This window comes from Triturus cristatus, chromosome 10, assembly GCF_964204655.1.
Source record: "Triturus cristatus chromosome 10, aTriCri1.1, whole genome shotgun sequence".
Taxonomy (NCBI): domain Eukaryota; kingdom Metazoa; phylum Chordata; class Amphibia; order Caudata; family Salamandridae; genus Triturus; species Triturus cristatus.
In genome coordinates this window covers 335,325,838-335,353,140 of record NC_140593.1, presented here as the reverse complement: position 1 = coordinate 335,353,140, position 27,303 = coordinate 335,325,838, and the positions used below count along the sequence as shown (strand labels likewise).

At 42.4% G+C, this 27,303-nt stretch overlaps 1 protein-coding gene across 1 annotated transcript in view; it reads left to right on the top strand.

Annotated features, from left to right (window-relative positions):
* Positions 1-27,303, top strand: part of CNTNAP2 (contactin associated protein 2) — a 2,761,105-nt gene that overhangs the window by 2,313,627 nt on the left and 420,175 nt on the right. Inside the window, exon 20 of the mRNA XM_085631546.1 lies at positions 13,245-13,378. Within this exon, the coding sequence (XP_085487672.1) occupies positions 13,245-13,378 (134 nt within the window). The remainder of the gene's footprint in view (positions 1-13,244; positions 13,379-27,303) is intronic.

The following is a 27,303-nucleotide window of genomic DNA, read 5'->3' as shown; positions in this document are numbered from 1 at the left end:
AGGCCTTCCTGGTGAAGAGATGAGGAGGAGAGGAGCCCTCCCAGATGGATGTGAGCTGCCAGTCATCTCCATGTAGTTCTCCAAAGTAATGCAGCCAGGGAATAGTTATTAGTGTTGTTTATGGCAATACCCAAAGTGGTACCAAGGTTTGACTACAAATTATTTCTGTTTCTATACAGATGACTTTATAAAATTAATTGGTGTTTTGCTGCATTTCTGTGAGCTGGATGGGGCACACACTGTAGAGGAAAAGGAAGAGACTCCCTTTACACTTCAAAAGGCTGCTCTTTGAATCTGTGATAGATCACAAGGAAGGGGTCTGGACACATCTCAGAAGGGAGATGGGGCCAAGAAGGGAACCATAAAATGTAGGGTTGGGGGGTTGGGATTTTGCTGACCATATTACTGTGACAGAGATCCATGTGTGAAATCTTGTCACTCCCATGAATTGTTGTGGGACAATCAGTAACTGAGTCTTGCCTGCTGTGACAGGCAGTCTTTCATGAGGAAAGAAGAAAAGGAGATGTGTCCACTTCAAAAGAAGCAGAACCTCAGTATAAAACTTCAAAAACTCAGACCCTAAATTACATTTTGGTGTCTGCAAATGGACAATAGGAAGGGGAGGTTGGGACCCCAAAATTTGTCATCTGCCAGATAGTCAGATGGGCTGTGTGAGAAGAAGTAACTCTGCAAGATGTCTGCCTGTGACCAGAACTGGGGGCATAGGCCTGCTAGTCTCCCTTGTTGGTGAGGGGTCACAACTCAGAATGCCAAGAACACCTGCATTGAAGCCTGAAACACCACTGCTTCCCTGCTTTCCAATACCTGTGTTCCCTGTGAGGAAAAGGAGAGTGTTGGAGAGAGCAAGGTCCAGTGGGAAGCCCTGCAAGAGGGTTCCCTGAATAAGGTGTAAGACTGCACCAATATGGTCATTTCCTGTGTGCCATGATGCTTCTGCGACCCGTATGCTAGGAGAGGATCACTAGAGACTGAACTGACAGTAAAGCATAGTGCGAGGTTTGGCAAATCCCTACTGCCATACTGCGTGACCCCATATGCCCGAGGAGAACACCAGTAAAGTTACCACTGCTGAATCTCTGGTACCCGAAACCATGTAATTGTGGGCCTTTGCACCAAGAATGACAGCACCCATGTTTTCCAAGTAGTGCGGCTACCTCATATGCCAGGAAGGAATGCTGGTACCAACATTGCAAAGGGTTTGGGTCATTACCCAAAGGAGAGATTGAGGCTACGTCCAGTTGGTTGGACCGGCACTGAGAGAGAACTTCATCTTACTGACCTGAGGGCTGCCAAAGACGCCGTGGACAATGTCGAACCCTTACTGGACTCCAGTCAGGAGCAAAGAAAGGATTTATCCAGGTAAAGCCAACTAACTGAGTCTTCGTGAGCTGGGAACTTGTCTGACAACTGAGAAGGACTAGGGCAGCGCCGGGCGCTGCCATGTGGGCCACAAGCAGCTCGACTTCTCTAAGCTGAGTAGGACTTGTGAGTGCTTGCTTCCAGGGCCCCCGCTGCTCTGCCAAACTGCTCTGAGCTGCAAGAGCAGGTAAGAAGCAAAGAATCAATGAAGAATGCTTGAGAACAGTCTAACATTGTGAATTTTATCGAAGCAGCTACCTCTGAATGGGGAATAACCCTGAACACATTACACGCAGGTGGGTGGCACAGGGATTTGCCTGACAACTACTAAGCCCCAACCTCAAAGGGAATTGTGCTGTTGCTTCTGAAAGTTGTATACCTTTGCTTGTGGGGAGATAGAAATTAAATACTTCTATTATTTGTATAAAAGCAAGTATTTGACTGGACATTGATTTATTGCTCATACTGTGTGACCTTTGAGTTATGAGTCATATTCACTGACCTGTATCTACACTCGAGGGAGCCTTGATTGCTTGACCAAGCTTCTATTGAGAGTTAAGTGCAGAAGAGGTACTTCACTCAGTTACTCAGGATCCATAATCTGTAATCCATAGTATAAATCCTCAACCACCATGGTTGGGCTCAATAGCCCTTGCTTGCCCGTGGTCTTCTTAAAGGGGTTCTGCCAAATCAGCAATTAAAATGATGTCATACCCGTGAAGTAAATACATCATACAATACACACTGGGTCTTAATTAGCTACTTTTTTCATGATGAGTCTTAAGCCTAAAAACAAAAGGACTGATTTTTGATGATCCATCACAAGAACCTAATGGGAAGTCAGATGGGACAACGTAGCCTTGCCTGCAACGTCATGACAATGATGGACAGCCTATCCAAATAAGTACAAACCATGAAAAACACATGAAAGACAGAGAGTGAAAAGGACTAGCCCAAAGACCACTCTGTCTGTACGTTTTCTTCTTATACTTTTTTGAAGTATTGATTACAGTGTTTTGGGGAAGCTTGAACACGGAGCACAGTTGAATGCGCGAGACCTGCTGCCTGGTCGGGGGTCGTTACTGGTGCTCTCCTTACCTTTCCGCAATCCTACTGTTCCTCTCCTGGGCCGCTACGCTGCCATCGCCGCAACACCACCTCGCGGCCTGGAAAGCGGAGCACACTACAGCTCCCAGCTGCCCTAGCGACCCGTGACGCTACCTGCGCGCCCGGAGACGCTCAAAAGGACGCTGTTCTTTCGGGGGAGCGGGAAGCTTGAACACGGAGCCCTGCTGAATGCGCGAGACCTGCTGCCTGGTCGGGGGTCGTTACTGGTGCTCTCCTTACCTTTCCGCAATCCTACTGTTCCTCTCCTGGGCCGCTACACTGCCATCGCCGGAACACCACCTCGCGGCCTGGAAAGCGGAGCACACTACAGCTCCCAGCTGCCCTAGCGACCCGTGACGCTACCTGCGCGCACGGAGGCGCTCAAAAGGACGCTGTTCTTTCGGGGGAGCGGGAAGCTTGAACACGGAGCCCTGCTGAATGCGCGAGACCTGCTGCCTGGTCGGGGGTTGTTACTGGTGCTCTCCTTACCTTTCCGCAATCCTACTGTTCCTCTCCTGGGCCGCTACGCTGCCATCGCCGCAACACCACCTCGCGGCCTGGAAAGCAGAGCACACTACAGCTCCCAGCTGCCCTAGCGACCCGTGACGCTACCTGCGCGCCCGGAGGCGCTCAAAAGGACGCTGTTCTTTCGGGGGAGCGGGAAGCTTGAACACGGAGCACTGTTGAATGAGCGAGACCTGCTGCCTGGTCGGGGGTCGTTACTGGTGCTCTCCTTACCTTTCCACAATCCTACTGTTCCTCTCCTGGGCCGCTACGCTGCCATCGCCGCAACACCACCTCGCAGCCTGGAAAGCGGAGCACACTACAGCTCCCAGCTGCCCTAGCGACCCGTGACGCTACCTGCGCGCCCGGAGGCGCTCAAAAGGACGCTGTTTTTCCCGCGTCGCGGGACACGCGCGGGCGGCGCCGGGCTAAGCCCGGGCAAAGGGCGGGCCCTCTGAGGCCCTCAGAGGCACAAAGAGGCCGGGACGGGCCAGAGAGTAAGGCCCAGGAACACATTGTGTGCTATATTATTGTGTCCTTATATCACGGGTTGTATTGGGGGATTTTGGTGATTTATTTCTTTGATGATTATTTCTCACATTCAATATATAACTATACATAGCCTATCGTGATCCTGATTCATTGGCTCTGGGTACCTTGAGCATTGTATCTATTATTAGCCAGGTTAGCCTTATTTCACATACAGCCTACACAACATGACTATGCGGGAAACCAGAAGTAAAATTGTGACTAGGGGGAATAAGCTGACGGGAACATTAGATGATTTCATTGTACGTACTAATACCCTGATAGGGATCACTGACATAATATCGACTACAAAAATATAGACTTACAAAAATATCGATGCCAAAATATAGAATACCAAAATATCGACTCCCTATCTCCAAACAGGAAAGTACAAAAATATAGAATCCAAAATATCGTTGTAAATAATATAGGTAGTCAAAATATCGATTTTTTAAAAAAGTAATGTAAAATTTATGAAATAATACATATAATTAACTGACACATACTTAAATATACTTAAATGACATTAACATTAATAAATAATTAATGTAAGTAAAAAAAATAATTAATACATATATATTAACGTAATATTTATTAAAAATATTCAATATTTTCTGCGTAGGATAGCAGGCGGGTAAAATTTACTATTACCACTCCAGTAAGTGCAATAGTAGGGAAAGCGTTGGATAGCGGGAGGGTAAAAATTACTATTCCCACTCCAGAGAGTGCAACAGTAGGGAAAGCATTGGATAGCGTAGGGATAAAAATTACTATTCCCACTCCAGAGAGTGCAACAGTAGGGAAAGCGTTGGATAGCGGGAGTGTCAAATTTACTATTCCCACTCCAGTGAGTGCAACACTAGGGAAAGCGTTGGATAGCGGTAGGGTAAAAATTACTATTCCCACTCCAGAGAATGCAACAGTAGGGAAAGCGTTGGATAGCGGGAGGGTAAAAATTACTATTCCCACTCCAGAGAATGCAACAGTACAAAAAGCGTTGGATAGCGGGAGGGAAAAAATTACTATTCCCACTCCAGAGAGTGCAATAATAGGGAAAGTATTGGATAGCGTAGGGGTAAAAATTACTATTCCCACTCCAGAGAGTGCAACAGTAGGGAAAGTGTTGGATAGCGGGAGAGTAAAACTTACTATTCCCACTCCAGTGAGTGCAACAGTAGGGAAAGCGTTGGATAGCGTAGGGGTAAAAATTACTATTCCCACTCCAGTGAGTGCAACAGTAGGGAAAGCATTGAATAGCGTAGGGGTAAAAATTACTATTCCCACTCCAGAGAGTGCAACAGTAGGGAAATCGTTGGATAGCGTAGGAATAAAAATTACTATTCCCACTCCAGAGAGTGCAACAGTAGGGAAAGCGTTGGATAGCGGGAGTTCAAAATGTACTATTCCCACTCCAGTGATTACAACAGTAGAGAAAACATCAAATGGCGTAGGGGTAAAAATTACTATTCCCACTCCAAAGAGTGCAACAGTAGGGAAAGCGTTGGATAGCGTAGGGATAAAAATTACTATTCCCACTCCAGAGAGTGCAACAGTAGAGAAAGCGTTGGATAGCGGGAGGGTAAAATTTACTATTCCCACTCCAGTGAGTGCAACAGTAGGGAAAGCGTTGGATAGCGTAGGGGTAAAAATTACTATTCCCACTCCAGAGAGTGCAACAGTAGGGAAAGCATTGGATAGCGTAGGGATAAAAATTACTATTCCCACTCCGGAGAGTGCAACAGTAGGGAAAGCGTTGGATAGCGGTAGGGTAAAAATTACTATTCCCACTCCAGAGAGTGCAATAATAGGGAAAGCATTGGATAGCGTAGGGGTAAAAATTACTATTCCCACTCAAGTAAGTGCAAAAGTAGGGAAAATAATAAATTAATATTTTGTTAAAAATGTATTAATTATTCATACCAAAACAAGTATTACAATTAATTACCAATCACACATGATTTAATAATTGATTATTTATAAATACCAATATATTTTTGTTTAATTAATTACCTATTAATAATTAATTAACAACCATTAATAAATGCTAATAATACCAATTAATCATTAATTAATAATATATTGATTAACGATATACCCAAATTATTTAAAGAATTAATTTTTTACAATTATATTACTTCCCACCATATTCCCCTATAAACACACTACCCGCTACAAATATTAAATGAATACAATTAACAAAATTATCAATTAAACAATTAATACAAATTAATTACCAATTAATACAAATTATTTACCAATTAATAATTAATCAACAACCAATTAATTTTCAATACCAATTAATAATTAACTAATAACAATTAAATTACTTCCCACCCTATTCCCCTATAAACCCACAACCCGCTACAGAAGTAAAACGCAAAATTAAATTAAAAATAATTAATAATTCCTAGAAATTATTATTTAATGTACTATAATTAAATTACTTCCCACCCTACTCCCCTATAAACCCACAACCCGCTACGGAATTAAATTACACAAAAATAAAATAACATAAAATTCATTACTTTAAAAATATTACAATATTAATACATACTTTTAACACATATACTAACACTTAAAACACTATAAAAAATTCAATATTTTTAACAACTATATTATGACTGTCGATATTACTTACTTCTATATTATTGCAATCGATATTTCTTACCTGTTTTTCGATATTCTTCACCACTATATTTTGGCAATTCGATATTTTGTCCATTCTACATTTAAAACTCGATATTCTGTCCACTCGATATTTTTTTTTCGATATTATGTCTATTTACCCCCTGATAGACCAAGGGATAGTACTAATGGAGAGAATGGTATCTCAAGATCTAGCCCTTGCTAGGAGATCATCGATGGGTAACATAGCTATGGCACGTAGCCCTGAAAATACTCTGTCAGAATTCCCAGTACTACAAGTACACGCGCAGTTACATAACAGTGTTGCTACTGATTTGGTCTCTCAGAACCCTATTATTATGGTTCATGAACCATCAAACCCTATGGGAGAAACTTTACCAGTGACACATTTAGACACTTTGATTGGGACCGTAAACCCAAATTCGACAGGAAAAAAGCAGGGAGCAATCCCAAAAAAGTGTACTAAAAATAATACATTAACCTCCAAGAAAGCTAAAGCGAGAGTAAAACTTACTAAGAAGGGTGGCATGAAAGACTCTGTGGTAAATGAAATTGGGAATGATTTTGAAAATAAAGTAGCTAGTCGTAAGAAAGTGTCACTGCCCATGATAGATGTTACTCTACCAGATGAATCATTGGCTGACATTCTTGATGAGAGTATGATAATTAATGATATAGAAGGTCATGTAGATAGGGAGGACTCTATGATACATACTTTGTCAATATTAATTAAATCTCTACTTACCCCTATACAAGATAGACTATATGGTATAGAGAAGTTACTTCAAACACTGCAGAAGGACATAAAGACACAGTCGTGTATCTTGGAAAAAAGGCTAAATAATGAAACCATATCAGTGGATAAACCCCTGATCTTAAAAGATACCCGGTTGGAAGGGAAGAAAATATCCCCTATAATCCCTCCGTCTCAACCTATGCTAAATATAAATGGCCCAGCAGTGAGTATAAATACTCCCGAACTAATCCCTGTTCCTGAAATAACTGCACTTACCACAGCTCTGACTTCTGTACCTACTCCTAATTTAGATAAAATACAACAGGAGAAAATTGAAAAGCGCAGAAGTATAAATTTGCCCCCAGATGCATGCCCTTACGTGGTAGTATTAACTGGGGTCCCTGAATTGGCTCCCCATATTATGGAACCCTTTGAAGCACTCAGAAATAAGGTGATTCACTGGTTAAATTCTAACTACCCCATACCTTCAACTTTAGCCAGTAGAATCTTAATGATACAAAGGGTTCCATGGGTGGGCTATAACAGAAAGAAATTACAGGGTGATTGTGTGGTTATAACTTTTGAAGACCCGCAAACAGTAGACTATATTTGCCAGGGGACTCCTAGGAACCAGGATCTGTCGATTACAGCTAGGCCTTTATTTTACTTCTACACTCCATTTGAACAACTAGATGATAGATGGAGCTGGATTAGGAATAAAAATTATGTTAGGGAAGAGAGGAGACATATTCTGCACGGGGATCTAAATTATAATAGACAGGGATGGAGGGAAGATGATCACTGGACTTTAGTACAACGAAAAGCCGCGAGTAATCAAAAGGGAGGTTTCCAACACTGGGGAAATTGGCCAAACAGACAGCCCGCTCCTTTCTCCCTCCCATGCTATAACAGATTCAGCCAACTGGATATGGTTGACCGACGCCTAGGGCCTGAAGAACTTCCCGACTTGCTGTCATCTGCAATTATTAACCCAAGTCTATCAGCGCTCAGTCTTCCCAAAGAAAATTCTGACCGAACTAATGGTAATGAGTGTAATAATATTATACCAGTAAGCCAAGAATCAAATAATCTGGTTACACTCTTGGCGCAAGAGCATGTAAAAGGTAAAAAGGGATTACCCTATTATAGTAGACAAAATCTGACCGATGAGTCAAAAGAATTTATGGGGGAACCCATAGTCGACATAGCTAACATTGCCAGAGGTCATGTCGTCAAAGATGAGGCAATAATACTTAGCCAAAACAAAAACTGTTCTGTGATGTTTTGGAACGTGGCAGGTTTAAAGAACAACATTTCTAATCCTTCATGGAAAATCGCCACGGATAGTATGGACATCATGGCCTTGCAAGAAACTTGGACTATAGATCCAATACATCTAACTGGCTACAAAACTTATTGTACTCCTGCAATAGGAAGATCACATGGGAGACCAAAAGGTGGTATAATTACCTACCTTTCAAATTCCTTATTATATGAGAGGGTCCGTTTCTACCAAAACTGCAGTTACTACCATAAAGTAGTTATAGATACTAAATCTGGGCTCAGTCTGGATATTATTAATTTTTATAATAATATTCCATGTACTGAAATCCAGAAGATCATGAAAAGGTTAAACGAGGATCTACAAGGGGAGATAGTCAGTAATACAAGGGAAGTAATGGTTTTATGGGGGGGGGGATTTTAATTGTCATCTTTGCAAAATGGGTCAAAAAGGAATTTGTGGTTTAATGTTAGAGCAAGACATTGATCTCACGCATTTTGACCATACTCTAACAGGGGATTTGATGAATGAGATATTATTTAATTGTAATTTGGGATATGCAAACGAACTGGCCACATGTCCAACACCCTTTGCTCCGACCTTTATTGGGAGGGGTGCATCGACTACCATTGACTTTATTATCTGCTCAAACACCTTTGGATTCAGGTCCTCTAATTATAAGATCTCTGAATTGCCACTGAGTGATCATTACCCACAAGTACTCGAAATTGATAGCCCATTTTCAGCATCTCAACAAGATAGCTTGCAGATACAGGCAGCCCCGGATGTGCTGATGGGGAGACAAAATGGGTATTCTCTCAAGTGGAGTAAAGTGGTCCCGAACGAATTCTTAGCTAAACTAGTTAACATCTGTACAGATAGCCTTAGAGTTTGTTTAGATGAAAATTCAAAGAGTGACAATATAATTGAACATTTTAATATCATAGCAGCCACCATTAAAGAGAGCTTGAGGGTGGCCTCTAGAAATAGGTCCAAAAATGGTAGAAGATGGTTCGATAACGCATGTACTAGAGCCCTGACTGAGCTTAAACACGCTATACACCAGGAACCCCGGAATCCTACCCAAATAAGAGCTTTAAGGAATCGTTATAATCATGCATTGCAAGAAAGAAAGAAAAAGATAAAGAGGTTGGCCTGGGAACAACTATGCGATGCCTCACAGGCTAAAGATATACCGGCATTTTGGAGGGTGGTTAATGCGCCCCTCTTTTTTGATAACACCAAGGCGCGCATAGAAATTGCAATTAATGAGGATGATTGGGTTACACATTTCTCCACCCTCTATATGTGTTTAGAACAGTCCATACAAAAGGTTTCTGCCTCTTTACATGAGAACGAGATGGACATACAAAATGTATTGGTTACACTATTGGAGGATTCATGGGAGAAAGGGGGGTCCCGTGAAAAAATAGTGGTCACGCTCTCTGAGGTTTTATTAAGTTTAAAAGCAACAAAGGGCGGAAAAGCACCAGGCCCGGATGGGATCCCAGCCGACCTCTACAAAGCTAATAGTGACTTCTGGGGCCCCAGTCTGGTACAGCTTTTTAATGCAGCATTGGCAAAGGGCCTAAGCCCGTCATGGTTCACATCCATTATCGTTCCCATTTATAAAAAGGGAGACAGACAAAATTGTGCTTGCTATAGGCCGATATCCCTACTTGACTCATCCATAAAAATCCTGGGTAGAGTTATTTTAGCTAAACTACAAAACTGGGCGGAGGATAACGGGATAATAAGTGATCTCCAGTTCGGTTTTCAAAGGGGCTTAGGAACTATAGAGCAGTGCCTAAATCTATTTTTTGTCCAGCAGAAGTATATAACGATAAAAAAAGAGCGTTTATATTTTGTTTTTGTCGATCTTACCTCTGCTTTTGATTGTGTGTCCCATAATAAATTATGGAAATTGATGCAAAGGTTGGGCGTGGACGATTCGATTCTTTGTTTCTTGAAGGAGCTGTATTCTGGGGCTACAGCAACTGTCCGATATGGTAGAGAGGGGGAATGTAGTAGATCTTTTGGGATAGGGCGTGGAGTACACCAAGGATGTGTCCTGGCTCCCTTCCTATTCCTGATCTACATAAATGGGCTGGAAGAACGTCTTCTGCAGGAGGGCAGGGATGTGCCTGTTGTTAGTAATAGGCGTATCCCTGCGCTCCTGTATGCGGACGATGCTGTTTTAATGGCGCGAACACCAAATGCCCTTCAAAACTTATTAACATCCTTCAATGAATTCATGTACAGTTTGGATTTAAAAATCAACTGTAGTAAAACTTTTACCATGAATTGCGGAACACGAACCAAGAACAAGATGAAAACCATTTTAATAAATAATGTTAGTCTAGAAAACACGCACGCCTTCTCTTATTTAGGCATCTTATTTCATGAGACTGGCGCATGGACAAATGCGATCAGGGCAAGAACTATTTTGTTCTCAAAGACAATAATGGCCTTAAAGAGTTTCATACAGAAACTGGGAAAAAAGCCCTTTAGGGAAATTTTAACTGTTTATAATGCAACATGTATATCAGTGGCTGTCTATGGAGCAGGACTCTGGGGGTATGCTAATATTGATGCTATCCAAATAATTGAAAATAAGTTTATGCGATACATGTTGTCCGTACCCGATAGCATTGCAACCGTTAACTGCCATGAGGAGTTGGGGCAGCAATATATTTCAGATATAATAAGAATACAGCCCCTATTACTATGGCATAGGGTATGGACTGTCAACAAGTGTGTTGTAAATCGTGCCATACTCCAGGTTGTGTTACAACTTGAAAATTTAAATGTTTTCAAATGGATAAATTATGTAAAGATCTCTATGACAGAAATGTGTCTTCAACAATATTTTCAAGATCCACTATCCATGGTACACATCTCTAGAAAATCATTGAAAAAATCCTGCATGGAACATCTCAGGGAAAAAAGACTGTGTGAGGAAAAAAAGAAAAAGACAGTGGTGCCAATTACGATCCGGTAAAAAAAATTCCCGTACGACTCGAATCCGGTCTTTTTACCGTACGAATCGTACAAGTGCCGTACAAACTGGCAATCACGATTCGCATGGTAAAAAGCCCATACGAGTCGCATTGGGAATAATTCCCCACACGTCCTTGGGTCGGAAAAAGTGTCCGACACGTCCTCGGACGATTTACCATACAAACGTGAAAAGCGAAGTCCGACCGGGGAATCACGATCCATCCCGGGAGTCCGAATGTACAACCGTATGGTTAAAAGACCGTCCGCACCGAACTCCTATAGCAACCATGGAGACGTCCAAACAGGTGCCCGGTACGCGCCGTACCCCCCCCGCCCCCGCATGTACGTGCCGTACCCCCCCCAGCCCCCGCATATACGTGCCGTACCCACCCCAGCCCCCGCATGTACGCGCCGTACCCCCCAGCCCCCGCATGTACGCGCCATACCCCCGTGTATGTACACCCGAGTACGTGTTGAACTGTACGTGTCGAACCCCCCCGTGTATGTACACCCGAGTACGTGTCGAACCCCCCCGTGTATGTACACCCGAGTACGTGTCGAACCCCCCCGTGTATGTACACCCGAGTACGTGTCGAACCCCCCGTGTATGTACACCCGAGTACGTGTCGAACTGTACATGTCGAACCCCCCCGTGTATGTACACCCGTGTACGTTCGAGTCGTACCCCCACCCGTGTATGTACGCGCTGGGGGTACGCACCGTACATACACGGGTGGGGGTACAACTCGAACGTACACGGGTGTACATACACGGGGGGTTCGACACGTACAGTTCGACACGTACTCGGGTGTACATACACGGGGGGGTTCGACACGTACTCGGGTGTACATACACGGGGGGGTTCGACACGTACACGGGTGTACATACATGGGGGGTTCGACACGTACTCGGGTGTACATACACGGGGGGGTTCGACACGTACACGGGTGTACATACATGGGGGTTCGACACGGGGTTCGACACGTACTCGGGTGTACATACACGGGGGTACGGCGCATACATGCGGGGGCTGGAGGGGGTACGGCGCGTACATGCGGGGGCTGGGGGGGTACGGCGCGTACATGCGGGGGCTGGGGGGGTACGGCGCGTACATGCGGGGGCTGGGGGGGTACGGCGCTTACCGGGCCACCTACTCTGGTCGTTTCGCGCCGTACTTCGCATTTCCGGCACTTTTTGGGTGCCGTAAAAATATTGCCGTCCGGACTGCTGTTGGTTCGAATCGTACTTCCTGGGTCGTGAAACGCTGCCTGGAAGCGTCCCGACGTCACGTCGCAGCATTCCCGGATCACATTCGTATGCATATTTTCGTCGGTCGGTGTTTTTTACGATTCGTACGGAAATGGTGTTTCCGTGCGAATCGTAATTCCATGTTTGTAATGTTTTACAACCGGGTACGAGTCGGACGGAGAATACGCTCCGACCGACGGTTCGTACCCGGTTTTTACCGGATCGTAATCGGCACCTGTGTGTTCCCACCAGTTGATATTGAGTGGTGCTAGTCTACAACCATACTTATGCCTTTCCATGGCATCCTATGACAGATTCTGCCTTACACGTTTTAGGTTTAATATAGTTTTTAGATTATTAACCTTCCCAGTAATGAACTCTTGGTCTAATGAATTGTGTTTATGCCCATGTGATGAATTATCCACACAATCTGACATTCATGTACTGTTCTTTTGTAGATTTTATACCTTGCCCCGTAGGAAATTCATTGTCCCAATTCTTAAAGAGATGAAGATAAACAGATGTCGCCCAGCGTTTTTAGAATTGCAAAGAATGGACACTGTATTTATTGTTGCTTCTTTGGCAGAATTTTTAAAAAATGCTTTTAAATTACGTAAATCAATGGACAGATCATTTTTTAAATTGTTCATAAAGAAATTTTCTGACACCTCTCCCTTGTATTAATAACTATATACTGAATTATTTTTAATTGTATTTGTATTTTTTGCTGCTTTTATGGTTATTGTCTTTTAACCGAATAAAGTATTTTTGAATTTGACTTTGACTTTGACTGAAATACTACATTTGTTTCAGGGAACTTACAAGTTCGGTACAGCTTGGGCGATAGCAAAAAACCATACAACATTGACATTGACCACAGGAACATGGCAAATGAACAGTCACACAGTGTAAACCTCACAAGGACAGGAAGAAATATTCTTCTACAGGTAAGAGGTTACAAGATCAGAATTTTGAGTGTGGTGCATTCTATATTCATTAATTGTACCTGTTATCAATAAACATTATATAATAAAACTGGAATTGCATCAGCAAATGCCCCTGTCATGTTATTAAGCTGCTAGCAACAATACATTTTTAATGAGGTTTGCGGGATGTTAAACCTGCTGTCCATTTTAGTTTCCGATATTTAGAAAATCTTTCTCTTTCTATATTTAAATTTGCTGTGAACGCATATTTTTTTATTTTAAGTTTTTTTCATCCCTCAATCCTGCTCTCACACCACACCCCTTTCAAAATGTGAGCTGCCAGCCACTTTCCATGTACTTCTCCAAAGTAATGCAGCCAGGGAATAGTTATTAGTGTTGTTTATGGCAACACCTAAAGTGGTACCAAGGTTTGACTGAAATTATTTCTGTTTCTATACAGGTGACTTTTTAAAATTAAAGTATCTTCTATGATAATTGGGGTATGATTCCTTTCACTTGGCTTCTGTTTTTGAAAACCAAAATAAACATCTTAAAAAACAACTTGACAAATATGAATGGTCATGTAAGCTCCTTTCTATATGTCTGATCTTGCATCTATCTGTGCAGGAGGAACTATTTTTGCTGGATTTTATTGAAACCGCCTTTGCTTTTGGGTTTTAATGGTGAACAACTTGCATCACCTGACCATTAGTTAGTCTGGTTTTATGCAGTATGCCAAGAGGCCTTCTGGATATGTCAAAGAGTCTTTTATAAGTGCTCCCAGGTCCTGAAGAAAATGTTGGGAATCACTGATCAACAAAAATGATTGTCTCGGTGGAATCTTGACCTTATAGAGAGGAATATCCACATATCCTAACTTTTCCTTTATTCCTCTATAGTATGTCAATATTACTTATGTTGTGAAGTTATAAATAACATACCAAACTTTCAAAGTTTGGAAATCTACCTATACATGTCTAGTTACACACACCCACACATGCACACACACACACACAAACACACATAACACCACTGAAATATGAAAGTAGGGGTTAGGATCACAATCCAAAACTCGTGCAACCATAACTTGCTCAACAAATTCAATGCCCAAGGCCTCATCCTTGTGACAGATCTAATTTCAAATATTACAAATAATCTGAAAGATGACATTACATATTATGCTACCCACACCACTTTGAAAGAGATACTATGAATATAGTGTTATTTATTAGTTTGAGTTTGTGTTAATATTGAACCTCTGAGCTGCCAAGGTTTTTCCATTGCCAGTGTCCAGCCTTTTGCTGTTGTTTGGGGCACTTTGCACTTATGCCTTCAAACTTTTTTCCTTTAAAGGTATCCTGCTCAAATGTGCATCTATAAGAAATTGGGCTGTTGGTTGACTGGGGTGTGAGACCTGGTTGAGTACCAATCACAGTGGCGGTGCCTCCATACGAGAAGAGGAGTGTTGCCCACCACACTGCTGCTAGTAAGCTGGAAAAATAAAATGGTAATAAAAATTATTTTATTACCATGTTACTTTTCCAGCTTTCTGCCGAATGGAGTGTGGGGTTGGGGCCGGTGCGTCATTGTTGCCAAGTGATTTTGCAGCAATGACGAGTGGCCCTTCAGTGTGAATTGCATATGTAGATTTGGCCGACTACCATGCTAAGGCCAAACTGAAATGCGTAATTCACACTCTCTAATCCAGCTGTCTTAGACATCTGGGTTGGAGAGCAGGCACAGGGCTCCAGTGCCTTTTGGAGCTCTGAGGCAGCCTGCTCCAGCCAATCCAGATGCTGCTCTGAGCAACATCTGGAATGAATAAGGTGCAGTTTGCCTTCCTACATCACTTTGTCCTCGGAGGAGTAAGAGCCACGGACTGTAAAGCGTGAGGATGTGCTGCAAGGTAAGTGAAACTTTTATTTATTTTTCCTTCCTGAATCGCTGTGTGATTGATTGTGTGTGTTTTTGTGGGTGAGTTTATGATTGTGACTGTTTGTGGGTGTGTGATTGTGAGCTTTTCTGTGTGCCCCACCATTTTTTTATGTCACCAACTGCCATTGAGCAATCACAATCCTCGTCAGGGTAAGGCACAAGCAAACTCCAAATTAACCTGTGCTCCACCCTCTTGTAGCTTGGCACAGAGCAGTCAGGTTTAACTTAAAGGCAATGTGTAAAGTATATGTGCAACACTTCAAACAGTGAAAGCACCACTTAAAAAGTATCCCACACCTGGCTATAAAAATAGTGCAGAATTTAGTAAATAAGATATGACCGAAATGACAAAAATCCAATCAGTAGAACTGGAGTTATGAATTTTTAAAGAATGAAAAGTAAATTAAAACCTAGAAGCGTAAAGTGCCAATCACAGGTATCTGGTTGTACTGTAGTGCGTCAAAGTCATAAATTCAGACCGACCACAATGGAGCGCAGGCCAGATACAGTCCTCAGATCAGTCTCGCTGAAGTTTTACCTTCTCAAGTATTGTGCCAAGAGTCCCGTTTCCATTGGAGAGGGTCGCAAGAAGAGTATTGCGGGTGGTGGTCGGTGTGGTGCGAAGAGCAGGCCAGGTGTCATGGATGGGCAGGCGGGAGCTTTGTGTTGGCGGTCCCCCACGATGGATCAATGCTTGCTGTGCTAGTGGCAGCTGATGCTGAATTTCGGTGCTAGCGGCGCAGTCTCTATGCAAATGGGCCCTTTTGTGAAGAGCCCAAAATCTTGATTTAAAGAGTTTGCAAGCCACGCCAAGGGTCCAGGACCTGAGAGGCACCACTTGGGGTTAGGAACTCACTGCAGCTGGCTCCAGTAGCTGTTGGGGAACCTTTTATGTCCCTTTGGCTCAGATCAGGAACCCACCAGACTAGCCCTTGGAGTCCCTCTGGGGTCCTGGGTTCCAGATGACATTGCAGGTCCAGTTCTTCTTACCCAGGCAAGAGCGCAGCAGGCAGTAGGTCAGCAGGACAGTAGCTCCTTCAGAGTAGCAGTCAAGCAGAGTGACAGTCCTTTCAGCAGCACAGTAGTCCTTCTTCTTGCCAGAGAATCCACAGGTCCAGAAGTGTACTGAAGAGTTGGTGTCTGAGGCCCTTCTTTTATACACAGTTGTGCCTTTGAAATGGGGAGAAACTTCTAGAGGCATGCCTTCGAAGTGCATAGATGCGCTACCTTCCTATCCCTTGCTCTGGACTAAATATAGGGGGTATACAGGCCTTTGTGTGGAGACAGGATATAGCCTATTCATGTGTAAGTGGTGCTGGGTCCAGCTCCTCTCTCTAACCCTTCCAGTGATTGCCCATCCAGTCACACCTAAGCTCCCCTGTGTGTGTCACTGTCTAGGAGAAATACACAAAGACCAACTGTCAACTGCACTCAGTCATGTGACCGTATACATGCTGCAGGCATTAAATGGCTAAGGCAAGAAAATGCCAACTTTCTGAATGTGGCATTTTCAGAATTGCAATTTAAAATCTGACTTCACCATAAGCTAAGATTTTAAATTGTGAACCCATAGATACCAAATATGACGGGGTTACCTGTTCCCATTTGGATATTATACTTATAGAATGTAATAATGTAATTCCAATGTTATACTATGGGAAAGGTAGGCCGAGAAGTAGTGACAAACAAATGTAAGAGTTTTTCACTACAAGGACATTTCAAACCTAAAAGTACTTGCTCTACTTTTTAAACACATTACACCCTGCCCTCTGGGCTGTCCTGGGCCTACCCTAGGAGTGACTTATATGTATTAAAAAGAAAGATTTGGGCCTGGCAAAAGGTTTATTTTGCAAGGTCAAAGTGGCAGTTTAAAACTGCACCCATACAGGCTGCAATGGCATGCCTGAAACATGTTTATAGTGCTAAAGTGAGTTGAACAATCAGTGCTGCAGTTACACTAGTAGCATTTAATTTACAGACCCTGGACACAGGTAGGGACTTACAAGTAATTAAAATATGCCAATTGGGTATAAGCCTATGTTACTATGTTAGAGAGAGCACAAGCACTTTAGTACTGGTTAGAAGTGGTAAAGTGAAAAGTGTCCTAAGGCCAATAAAAATGAATTCAGCACAGATAGGAGTGAAGGCAAAAGGTTGGGAGATGAACCTGCAGAAAGGGCCAAGTCCAACAGTGTCCTTTTTCCCACATGTTGAAGGATTCTAAAGATACCCAGGGTTTGTGAATTTCCATTGAGGAAACCAGGCAAAGGGCCAAAATATAGAAAGAATTCTGAGGGTTTTTGGGAAACAATGGAAAAATTTCTGTGTAAGAAAGTGTGTTTACTTTTTCAAAAACACACGGGGGTTCTGCTAAGATCACCATCTTCCTAGCTTGTAAGAATAGGCAGAGTTGCAACTGAAATATTTTTTTTATGAAAGTGTTTGCATTTTTGGTGGTTATTATCTACTCGCAGTTTGTGGTGGAAATTTATATGAAAACCATGGATGAACATCCGAAGTTGTACATTTCTGAAAAGTAGAAAAAATCCAGAAATCAGCAAGTGGTCATTAGTGTAGATCGCTCATTAATTTCCTTCTGGTCACAGGGATATATAATGTTTGTTCATTGTTGAAGAAAAAAGCCACTTTTTGCATGATCACATCGATTTATTTACGAGTGATATGGCTATGTATTTTTGACTCTGTGATCTAAGACTCTGGTAATCAGGCCAAAAAGCATGAATATAGCCAATTTCAAATATGTTGAAATTGGCTATACTCCTTATTGGCATGTTTAACTTACCTATAAGTCCCTAGTATATGGTGCAAAGGTTACCCAGGGCCAGTAAGTTAAATGTCACTGCTGGACTGCAGCACACATTGTGTCACTGAATACAGTGACTGTTCAAACGTGACTGTGGGCCTACCACTGTGCAGATTTGAAATTGCAAATTCGACCTGTCAAAATAAACACTATTGACAGGCGTAAAACAAAACTGTCCGTTAAATTTGATTAAGTCACAGATGTGTACGCCTAATGATCATAAGGCAGGGTGCATAGCCTTCAAAAGTGGCACATGTAATAGCTTAATTTTAAGCACATCCTTATATTTCTGAAAACTAGACACGGAGGGAAGTCCAAGGAGGGGTGGCATGCATGGATTAGTCTCATTTTTTTTTACCCAGAACATACTGCAGACGGGAAACAACCTTTACATCGCGGTGATTACACTGCGATGCCATTACAACGTGGTTGTTACAACGACCATGTTGTAACCATGCAATGCCATTACTACGCAAGTCATTACATCGACTTACAGTAGATGTCGCGCTAACATAAGGAATAGTATAGTTTACTATTCCAACACCATCCTTACTGTTACGTAGGCTGGAGTTGGAATAGTAAATTAAACATTCCTAATGTTAGCGCGCCATCTACTGCAAGTTAATGTAATGAATTGCATATTAATGGCATTGCGTGGTAACAACGCGGTCGTTGTAACGACTGCGTCGCGAAGACCCGCGATGTAATGACTCGTGTAGTAACGAGTCATATTCAATGCAGACATCAGCGTTAGGCTAAAATCATGCATTTTTCTTGCATTTCTTTGAGGGAAGTTTCTGGAATCTGTGGGATCCCCAAACTACCTAACACCCAGAATTCCTACACTCCTCCTAATAAAAACAGTACCCAACGTCTGTGGCTGAGTCTATAACTCATGACCAGGACGGGTCAAAACTCAGACCCTGTGTAGTTAATGAGGTGTCAATGACTTCTCATATGGTTACAGATTTGGTCTGTTCCAATGATCTGCATTAGGTACCCACACATTGGGGAGAGCATTTCAGTCAGGAGAAGAGTGGCAACCCTATTGGGTAAACGTTTGGCTAATTAGCAAGTTTTTTGTCATATAAAGAATGTTTGCATGAAATTTTGGGCAAGAAAAGATGTAGAATCCAGGCAAATTAAACCACTACTGATTCCCCTGGAACAATAGATTTCAGAAATGACCAGGTTTGGTTGAGCTTTCTCGTTGCTGGCATATCCAGAACCCTAATAATGCAGCAATTTATCATAGCAAGTGAGAGTAAATTAGGAATTATCCCCTCTCTGCCTGCTATGTCAAAACTATGCCGAAAGGAATCCTCATTTCCTCATGCTTGTAATGGGGATGATCCACTCCCCAGCAGGAAAGAAAGACTGTTTCGTCCTTTAGTGGTGGGGTTAAGACCAGCAGCCTGGTCGGGCAGCCACAAAGTTCTTTTTATGTGCAAATAATAATACTCCTGGGTGTCTAGTGGGGTTTATGCGACCCCCCCCCCCCCCCCCAATTTGCCACATGAGAGGAGCACAGAAAGACTGTTGGGCCCTTTATGGGTAGGGGTCAGATCTCTTGCTTGAGCATGCAGACTTACCCCATTCTTGTGGGTAAAAATAATTCATGCTGTTTAGTAGGATTTCTGCTCTGAGGAGGCAGATTTGTAGTAAGCTTCCAATCAATCCTCCAGACTGGGCAGAAAGACTGTAGGTCACACCAACTCCAGATTTATTTTAGTTAAATAAAACAATGGCCCACATGTCTAGTAGCCTTACTGTCAAATTGGGGTAGATAAGTGGCAAAGCACTAAACCTGTCAATCATCCACCCCAATCATCCACCTTGGGGCGGGGGGGTGCTAAGACTGTTGTGGGCTTTATGGAGTAGGGCAGTAATAATGCCGGGGTGCGCCTCTCCCGCTCCTTTTCTTCAAAAATAAAAATATTTTCCTTGGTGTTTAAATTTACTTTCCTTTTCATTCTGTGACATTAGTGTGCTGTGTGAATTGATAACTCTCAGAATTAAAACAAAATATATTCAGGATGCAAGGGAAAGTTTTCCTTCATGTCTGGTTATTTTATTTGCTTGCATCATAAGAAGTTTCCACTGCTGTGTGGAGGAGAAGATGTTCACATACTTTGCACTGCAGATGAAGAGAGGGGTCTCTGCAGGTTGGGAGTAGGGTCTCACCTTGCAAATGACTTGTCCAGCATGGTTTGGGAGCAGAGCTTGGCCACAGGCCAGGCCTTGTAGCCAATTATTTGTGTGTATAGCAAAATGCTGTACACACCATGGTTTAGGTAGCTAACCCCTGCTGCAAATTCCCAAAAGCTGTGCTTAGTGTGAGTTTGCCCATCACAGGTGGCTGTGTAAAGCGGCTGGCTGCTTTCTTCAAAGTTCAGCTAACCATGGGCATTGATCGAAATAAAATGTTAAGACTTTGCTTTCATTAATTAATTGTTGAGAAAGCAGACAGTGGCGGGGGTCTATGGGTTTATGCAATTCTTTGTGTGCAGCCTATATCACATTATTATGTAACTATGATATTTTCTCCACAATTTGGCAGACAATTTGCATAATTTGCAGAGTTCACAAACACTCAAATGGATTAAAATGATACTGTCAAACTGCCACATAATTCGGCAGTTTTGCCACATAATTTAGAAAACCTTCCCACATAATTTAGGCAACCTTACCTCATAATCCTAGTGGGCCTGAAAATGGTAATGCTTTACAGAGTGTTTTGAGGCTGTAATTATGATGATGAAACCTGTATTTCACTGGGACTGATTAAGTGCTTGCCATATTTGATGGTCCACTGCAAAATCTACATTTTTATATCACTGTATTTTGTGCAATGAAAGCACCTAAATATCTGATATACAGAGAATACATAACAGGTAACTGTGTAATATGGGCCTGTATTGCAATCAAGTGATACTGGTAATATCATGAACCCCAAGGCCAAGATCTGAGGGGTATATATATGTGACCTTAACCCAGAGTTGGCAAAATAGAAACATACATCACATGTTACTCATTGTGTATTTTTTTTAATGATTTATTACTTTAATCTTTAGAAAGATTTGGAGAATTTGAGCATCATCCTCATTTTTACTTTTATTATTCATTGTTTGACAGAGACTGTATGTGTGTCAATGTTGTGAGGAATATGTGTTTTTTGTTGTTTATTCCATATTTTGGTGTGAGGTCTCACAAGGCTCTGCCTCCTAAACATGTGCAATTGAACAGTAAAACTTCCACCATCAATTAGGAGCTAACGCCTAGGGGGTTACTTCAATAGACAGGAAGTTTGGTCCTGTATTAAAAAAGACTAATCAAGAAAAGGAGCCATTCCTTAAATCTTTGTTTACCAGCAGCCATTTTAGGTTAGGTGTAGGTAGAGACACATAAGCAGACTTCTACATGCAACATATTGGCCCCTGGCCATTTTCTGTCACTGCTACAACTTTGCAGCCTCCTTCTCCACAAGACCTATTGGAAATGGCTATCTTCTGCTTATTATCACCCTCAGATATGCGGTTATACTTCTAATTGGTATATTTAACCTATAACTCCCTTATAGATTGTATTGTATTTTAATTGCCTTTATATAGCGCTTACTACCCCAGACGAGGCGTCGAAGCACACTACTCTGGAATCCATAAAGGATTATTGGTGAATTAGTATAGGGAAAAATGAAATTAATATGAGCAGTGGATATGTTAGTCTGTTATTTGGATTGAGAAGGATAGTGGATGGATAGAAGAGGGACAAGATTTGCATTTATATAGTGCTTGCTATCCCTGATGATGTGTTGAAGCTCTTTTAGGTGAGTAGCATGCTACTTCGAAACCAAAATAATAATTAATGGTGAATTGGTCTGGGGAATATTAAATGAATTTGAGCGGTGGATATGTTAGTCTGTTATTTGAATTGAAAGGGATATTGGAGGAATAGAAGAGGGAAGGGTCTAGAAAGTTTTTTTAACGTCTAACCACACCTTTACCACTTTAATAAAATATGCTAACAATAAACGCTGAATTAAAATCTAGGCTTGACCTCCAACAGTGCCATATCCTTGGGGACAGTCTTTGTTGCATCTTGCTATCAGAACCACCCTCACATCAATAATCTAGTGGGCATTTTGGAAACTGTGGAACCAAAGAGAATGATTTTTAATCCTTGTCTCCAAATGGGACTAAGCTGTGTAATCTTAGACATTTATTTTCTGTCTTTGGTTATCTTTACAAGATTAAAAGAATTAGAATTCCGCTTAGAGTTTGTTGAAGTGTGTGATAATAAAACTGAATTAGAAACCAACACATGCTCATTGAATATTTTGTTTTTGAAGACTGAACCCAGTCTTTTGGTTCACTCATCAAAATGTAGTGGGAAAGTCAAGATCCTGGGAACAAGTAACAATTGTAGTTTTGGTTCTTCAGCTTGACCAAACTGTCTGATCATGTGCAGATATGAAGCAAGTTGTATATAAATATGTGTTATTTTTATAAATTGGTTTAGATCTCCTTATTGAGTCGTGTGTACTATTTGTTGACTTTGTGTGTATTATAGATGTCTAACACTCCTCTCTGATAAGCCTAAGGCTGCTCAACCACACTACATCCTGAGAGAGCACCTTAGGGGGAGAACACTCTGTAGGAAAACCCAGAGTAAAATTAAAATATACATGAAACAACAGTTTTAAATTAAACATAAACATATTCTGTAGAATACTTCCAAGGTGTGGAGAGAAACAAAACCAAAAGGGAAAAGAAGCAAGAGCACAAACATATCATGCAAACAAGCACTAACTTATACTGTATACTATGACGTTGAGTAACAACTTACAGCTTAATCACATGTCCACATCTGCCTGAAAATGAGTGCACTTCAGTGCAAGTGATGACGGTCAGTTCTTCAGTTTGCCATTTCTCCTTTTATAGGTCCCTTTTCGTTTTTTTGCCTTCTTTTACTTGGTTTTAATTATTTTTTGCAATGTGTCCTAAAGCTCCCCAGACCAATCTACCAGGCTCCTCACATGTCTCTCAACAGCTTTGTGCTGTGGCCTATAAATGGCACAGAAACGTAACCAAGGCCTGCAAGTTAAATGTCACAAGTGGACTGCAGCACCCATTGTGCCATCCAATACACTGACAGTGTAAACATGACAGCAGGCCTGCCATGTGTTGACTGATTAAACAGATTTAATCTGAAGATTTGACCTTTCAAATAAAATAACTCCTTTTGACAGACATAAACCCTTCTTTTACATAATAATACATAATAATACATCACCCCTAAGTAGGCCTTCATGCCCTTAAGGAAGGTTTATGGTATTTAAACACTTGACTTGTGAATGTTCAATGTTAAACATGTCCTTACAGTGAAAAGGCCCTAAAAGATATTTTCACTGTAGCAGGGTTGGCTGTTCTATTATAATGTATTGGGATGCAATCTTAAATTGAATAATGTTTTCTGTGGATAGGAAGCAGCAACAAATTTAATTCTTGAACTTTTTAATATATGTATTACAATCCGAATTCGCTGGTGAACTTGCATTTGTAATCAATATTTTAGAAGAGGTAGTCTGTGCCTGTATGCCCAGTTGTCACCTTGCAACAGAATTGCTCCCTTGATGTGGTGTGGGCTGTCTCCCAGATCTAAGACAAAGACCATAGGTGTGGGAGGTGTTCTATGATTTTGGCAGGATGACCATCAAGGTTGTGCCTGCAGTCTATTTCATTTCAAAGACCCCTATCCTGTCACAGGCAAATGTTTGCTGACACCAACGCATGGCCCTTTTTTATTCAACCAGCAGAACCTACTCCAATCCCAGTGGGAGAGGAGCTGCCCTGCAAAATTAGTTTAGAGTGACCGCGGGGGAGGGGTTGCTCATTTACGTGGCCTCACATCTGCGGTGGGCACACATACTCTGCACAAGGCAAGGAGGGTTCTGCCATCTTGTATTTAGGCAGAGAAGGGCCTTGTGTGATAGTTTGCAGTAAGGAAAGAAGGAAGTGCATCAAAGGTGGGTAGGGTTCCCCCTGAGAATGTTTACCCTATTAATTATAGAGGGGCCAGGAGTCACCCCATCATTGCATTCAATAGTGTGTGTGTTTGTGTGCTATACAATATATAAAAACAGGTGCATAACACATTACCTACATATATTTTCGAAGCAAACACAACATATATGTGTATTGATAAATAAATTGGTAGTACTCACTTCGTCAGCATACAGCCGCTAGGACAACGTCAACACAATGGGGACATCTAAAGAGGCTCGGGCACAAACCTGCCGACCTGACGGCGATGGAGTACTGTTAGCCACCTCAATGACAGTGCGCTGCTTACGCAACGGTAAGCAGTCTTTCGATGTGGACATGAGTTCATTTAGCACACATCTAAATAAGGCGAGTGGTTTAATGTCACCTTGACAGAGTACTTGGATACTCCAATGCAGAGGGATGACTGGAGTTCCACTAAGATCTAAATCAGGCCATTAGTTTCTAATGGTATTTCAAGTTTTGCACCAAGCCCTCTAAATGGGCAAGGATAAGGCGGTAGGGGCAATAATATTTTAATATGCTAATACGTTTGCCACTGTCTGATGTATCTATGTGAAATATAGCAGGCAATTAGCAAGTTAGTAAGGCATTTCAGTTTAATGCAGATCCAATAAGGTGGGGGAAGCAAAAGAGAGGGTAAAGGAATCAGCTGGCACACACGTTTCTTTTCCAAATGAATTTGTTTTTTTTCAATAGGTTAGGTAAGTATTTATCCAAATATCTTCCAGTGTGGTGTGCCTGTTTTTCTGGCTTCCTTGTCCCATACCTGTCACCCTCACGGGTAAAAAGTACCTGTCTTGGGATTGCACCCCCTTTCATTTCTCTTCTTTACTCCCACCAAATACCTCCATCAAGCAAAGACTCTCTTCCCACTCATTTGGAGCCACCCTACAGATCACAGGATCCTCTGTCTTTCCTGTAGATACCTGCTATCAGGGTGGCTCCATTTTTTTTGTGTATAAATACCTGTGCTCACAAGGGGTCAAAACCTTTTTGATTTGGACCCAGACATATGCAAATCAGTCTTGACCTTGTTCCTCATGGTGACAGTCCACCCCGACCTGCCAGGCCAGGTCCTTCCTGGACTGGAAGCAAGCATCCTTGTTCTGGTTTCTGGGTTTTACCCCTCATCAGCTAGGCTAGCTTTAATCCAGTGGCACAGCTAAATAGGGACCCGCGTCTGTGCATACCCTTGGTCACTTAGGGCGAACATAGCAAACACAACAAGATGATGGATGTAGTGCTGAAACTTTTCAAACACTCACCCCCAGTTATGGACCTGGGTTTAATCCATCGTTCTTTTTATCACTATGCCACCCCAGTTTGGACCCAGCCATATGCAAATCAGTATTGACCCTCCTCATGGGAACAGTCCATCCCGAACTGCCAGGCCAGGTCCTTCCTGGACCAGAAACAAGCATACTGAGACTGGCTCTGGGTTATTACCCCTCATCACCCATGCTAGCTTGAATCCAGTGGCACAGCGAACAAGGGACCCACATCTGGGCATACTCTTGGCCCCTTAGGCTGAATGCTGAAATGTTTCAACCACTCAACCCAAGTCACAGATATGGGTTTAATCAGTCATTCTTTTGATCACTATGCCACCCCAGGTTGGACCCAGCCATATACAAATCAGTGTTGATACTGTTCCTCATGGGAAAGGTCCAGCTTTAACTGCCAGGTCAGGTTCTCCCTGGACTGGAAACAAGCATTTTTAGCATGTTAAAAGGAGGGAGCACTTTAGCACCGGTTAGAAGTGGTAAAATATTGAAAGTCCTGAAGCCGGCAAAAATCAAGTCAGCAAAAGCACGAGGTATTAGAGCCAACAATGCTACTCTGGAGTGCAATACCATTCTGATGGACAGCACATCCCAATGTTGTACTCAAATCGAGGTTTTCATTAGGTCTTTCCAAGAAAATGTGTATTCAATGCACACACTGTATTCCTCTACCACACATTCATGGCACACAATCTATTCTTGCGGCTCCTTAGTTGTAGTTATTTCCACTCAGAGTTTTTTCCATCAAACAAAATGCATACTTAAAAAAAGTAACATTCATTTTATTTATTTAACATTATTCCGTTAATTTATATGGCGTGTTGTTTTAAGTCCTTGCCTCCATTATTTTCTATGAGAGTATGTTGCAGTACATGTGAGTGGCCATGTGTGGTGCTTGACTTAAAAACCTAACTGCCCAAAAACATAACCAGCAAGTAGAGGCAGAGAGCCTTCGCACCATCAAGAGCTGTAGAAATTCAGCAATGGCTGCACAAGGATAAAAGTAACATAAATAACAGGGACCTAGCGCGAAACGCAGCAAAGGAACAACATGTAGCCACCCTCCACCGTCCGTATGATGTTGGAGATAAGGCGGGAAAGCTACAAGCCTGGCTAAGCAAGAAAGAAATCGAGAGTAGATGGGTCTGGTCAATAATAGATGCCCAAAGTCTGATACAGTCCACGGACGAACAGATAGCGGCGACATTCGCAACATAGTTCGGAGGCTTCTACAGAGCCAAATCCCTTAGTGACACCCCAGAGATAGAGGATTACTTGACTGAAAAACAAACCCCAACCGGGATGGGACTGACGCACAGGTATTGGAGGCTGACCTCACACTGGAAGAAGTGAAGGCAGCATTCTCGAAACTTCGATCGGGTTAGACCCCTGGTCCAAACAACCTGCCAGCCGAGTTCTATAAAAAGTGTGCAGATCTCCTTAGTCCCCACCTGTTGAACCTTTTTCTAGATGCATACGATGAGGGAATGCTCCCACAAGACTTACATATGGCTACAATAGTCACAATCCACAAGGAGGGCAAACCGAAGGATTGCGGCGAGTCATATCGTCCAATATCTCTCCTGAATGTGGAGGTGAAGGTCCTAGCGACCATCCTGGCCACAAGGCTACGGGAGGTCATAACAACATTGGTACATTGTGACCAGTCGGGATTTATGCCTGGTAGAGCAACCCGCTGGAATCTTCGCAGAACCCATAACTGGTTAATGCTGACAAAAGATCGAGACACTCCCCACATTTTCTCATCCCTTGACGCGGAGAAAGCGTTCAACGCGGTACACTGGGCCTTCTTGGAAACCACCAGGCCAGGTTTGTCTT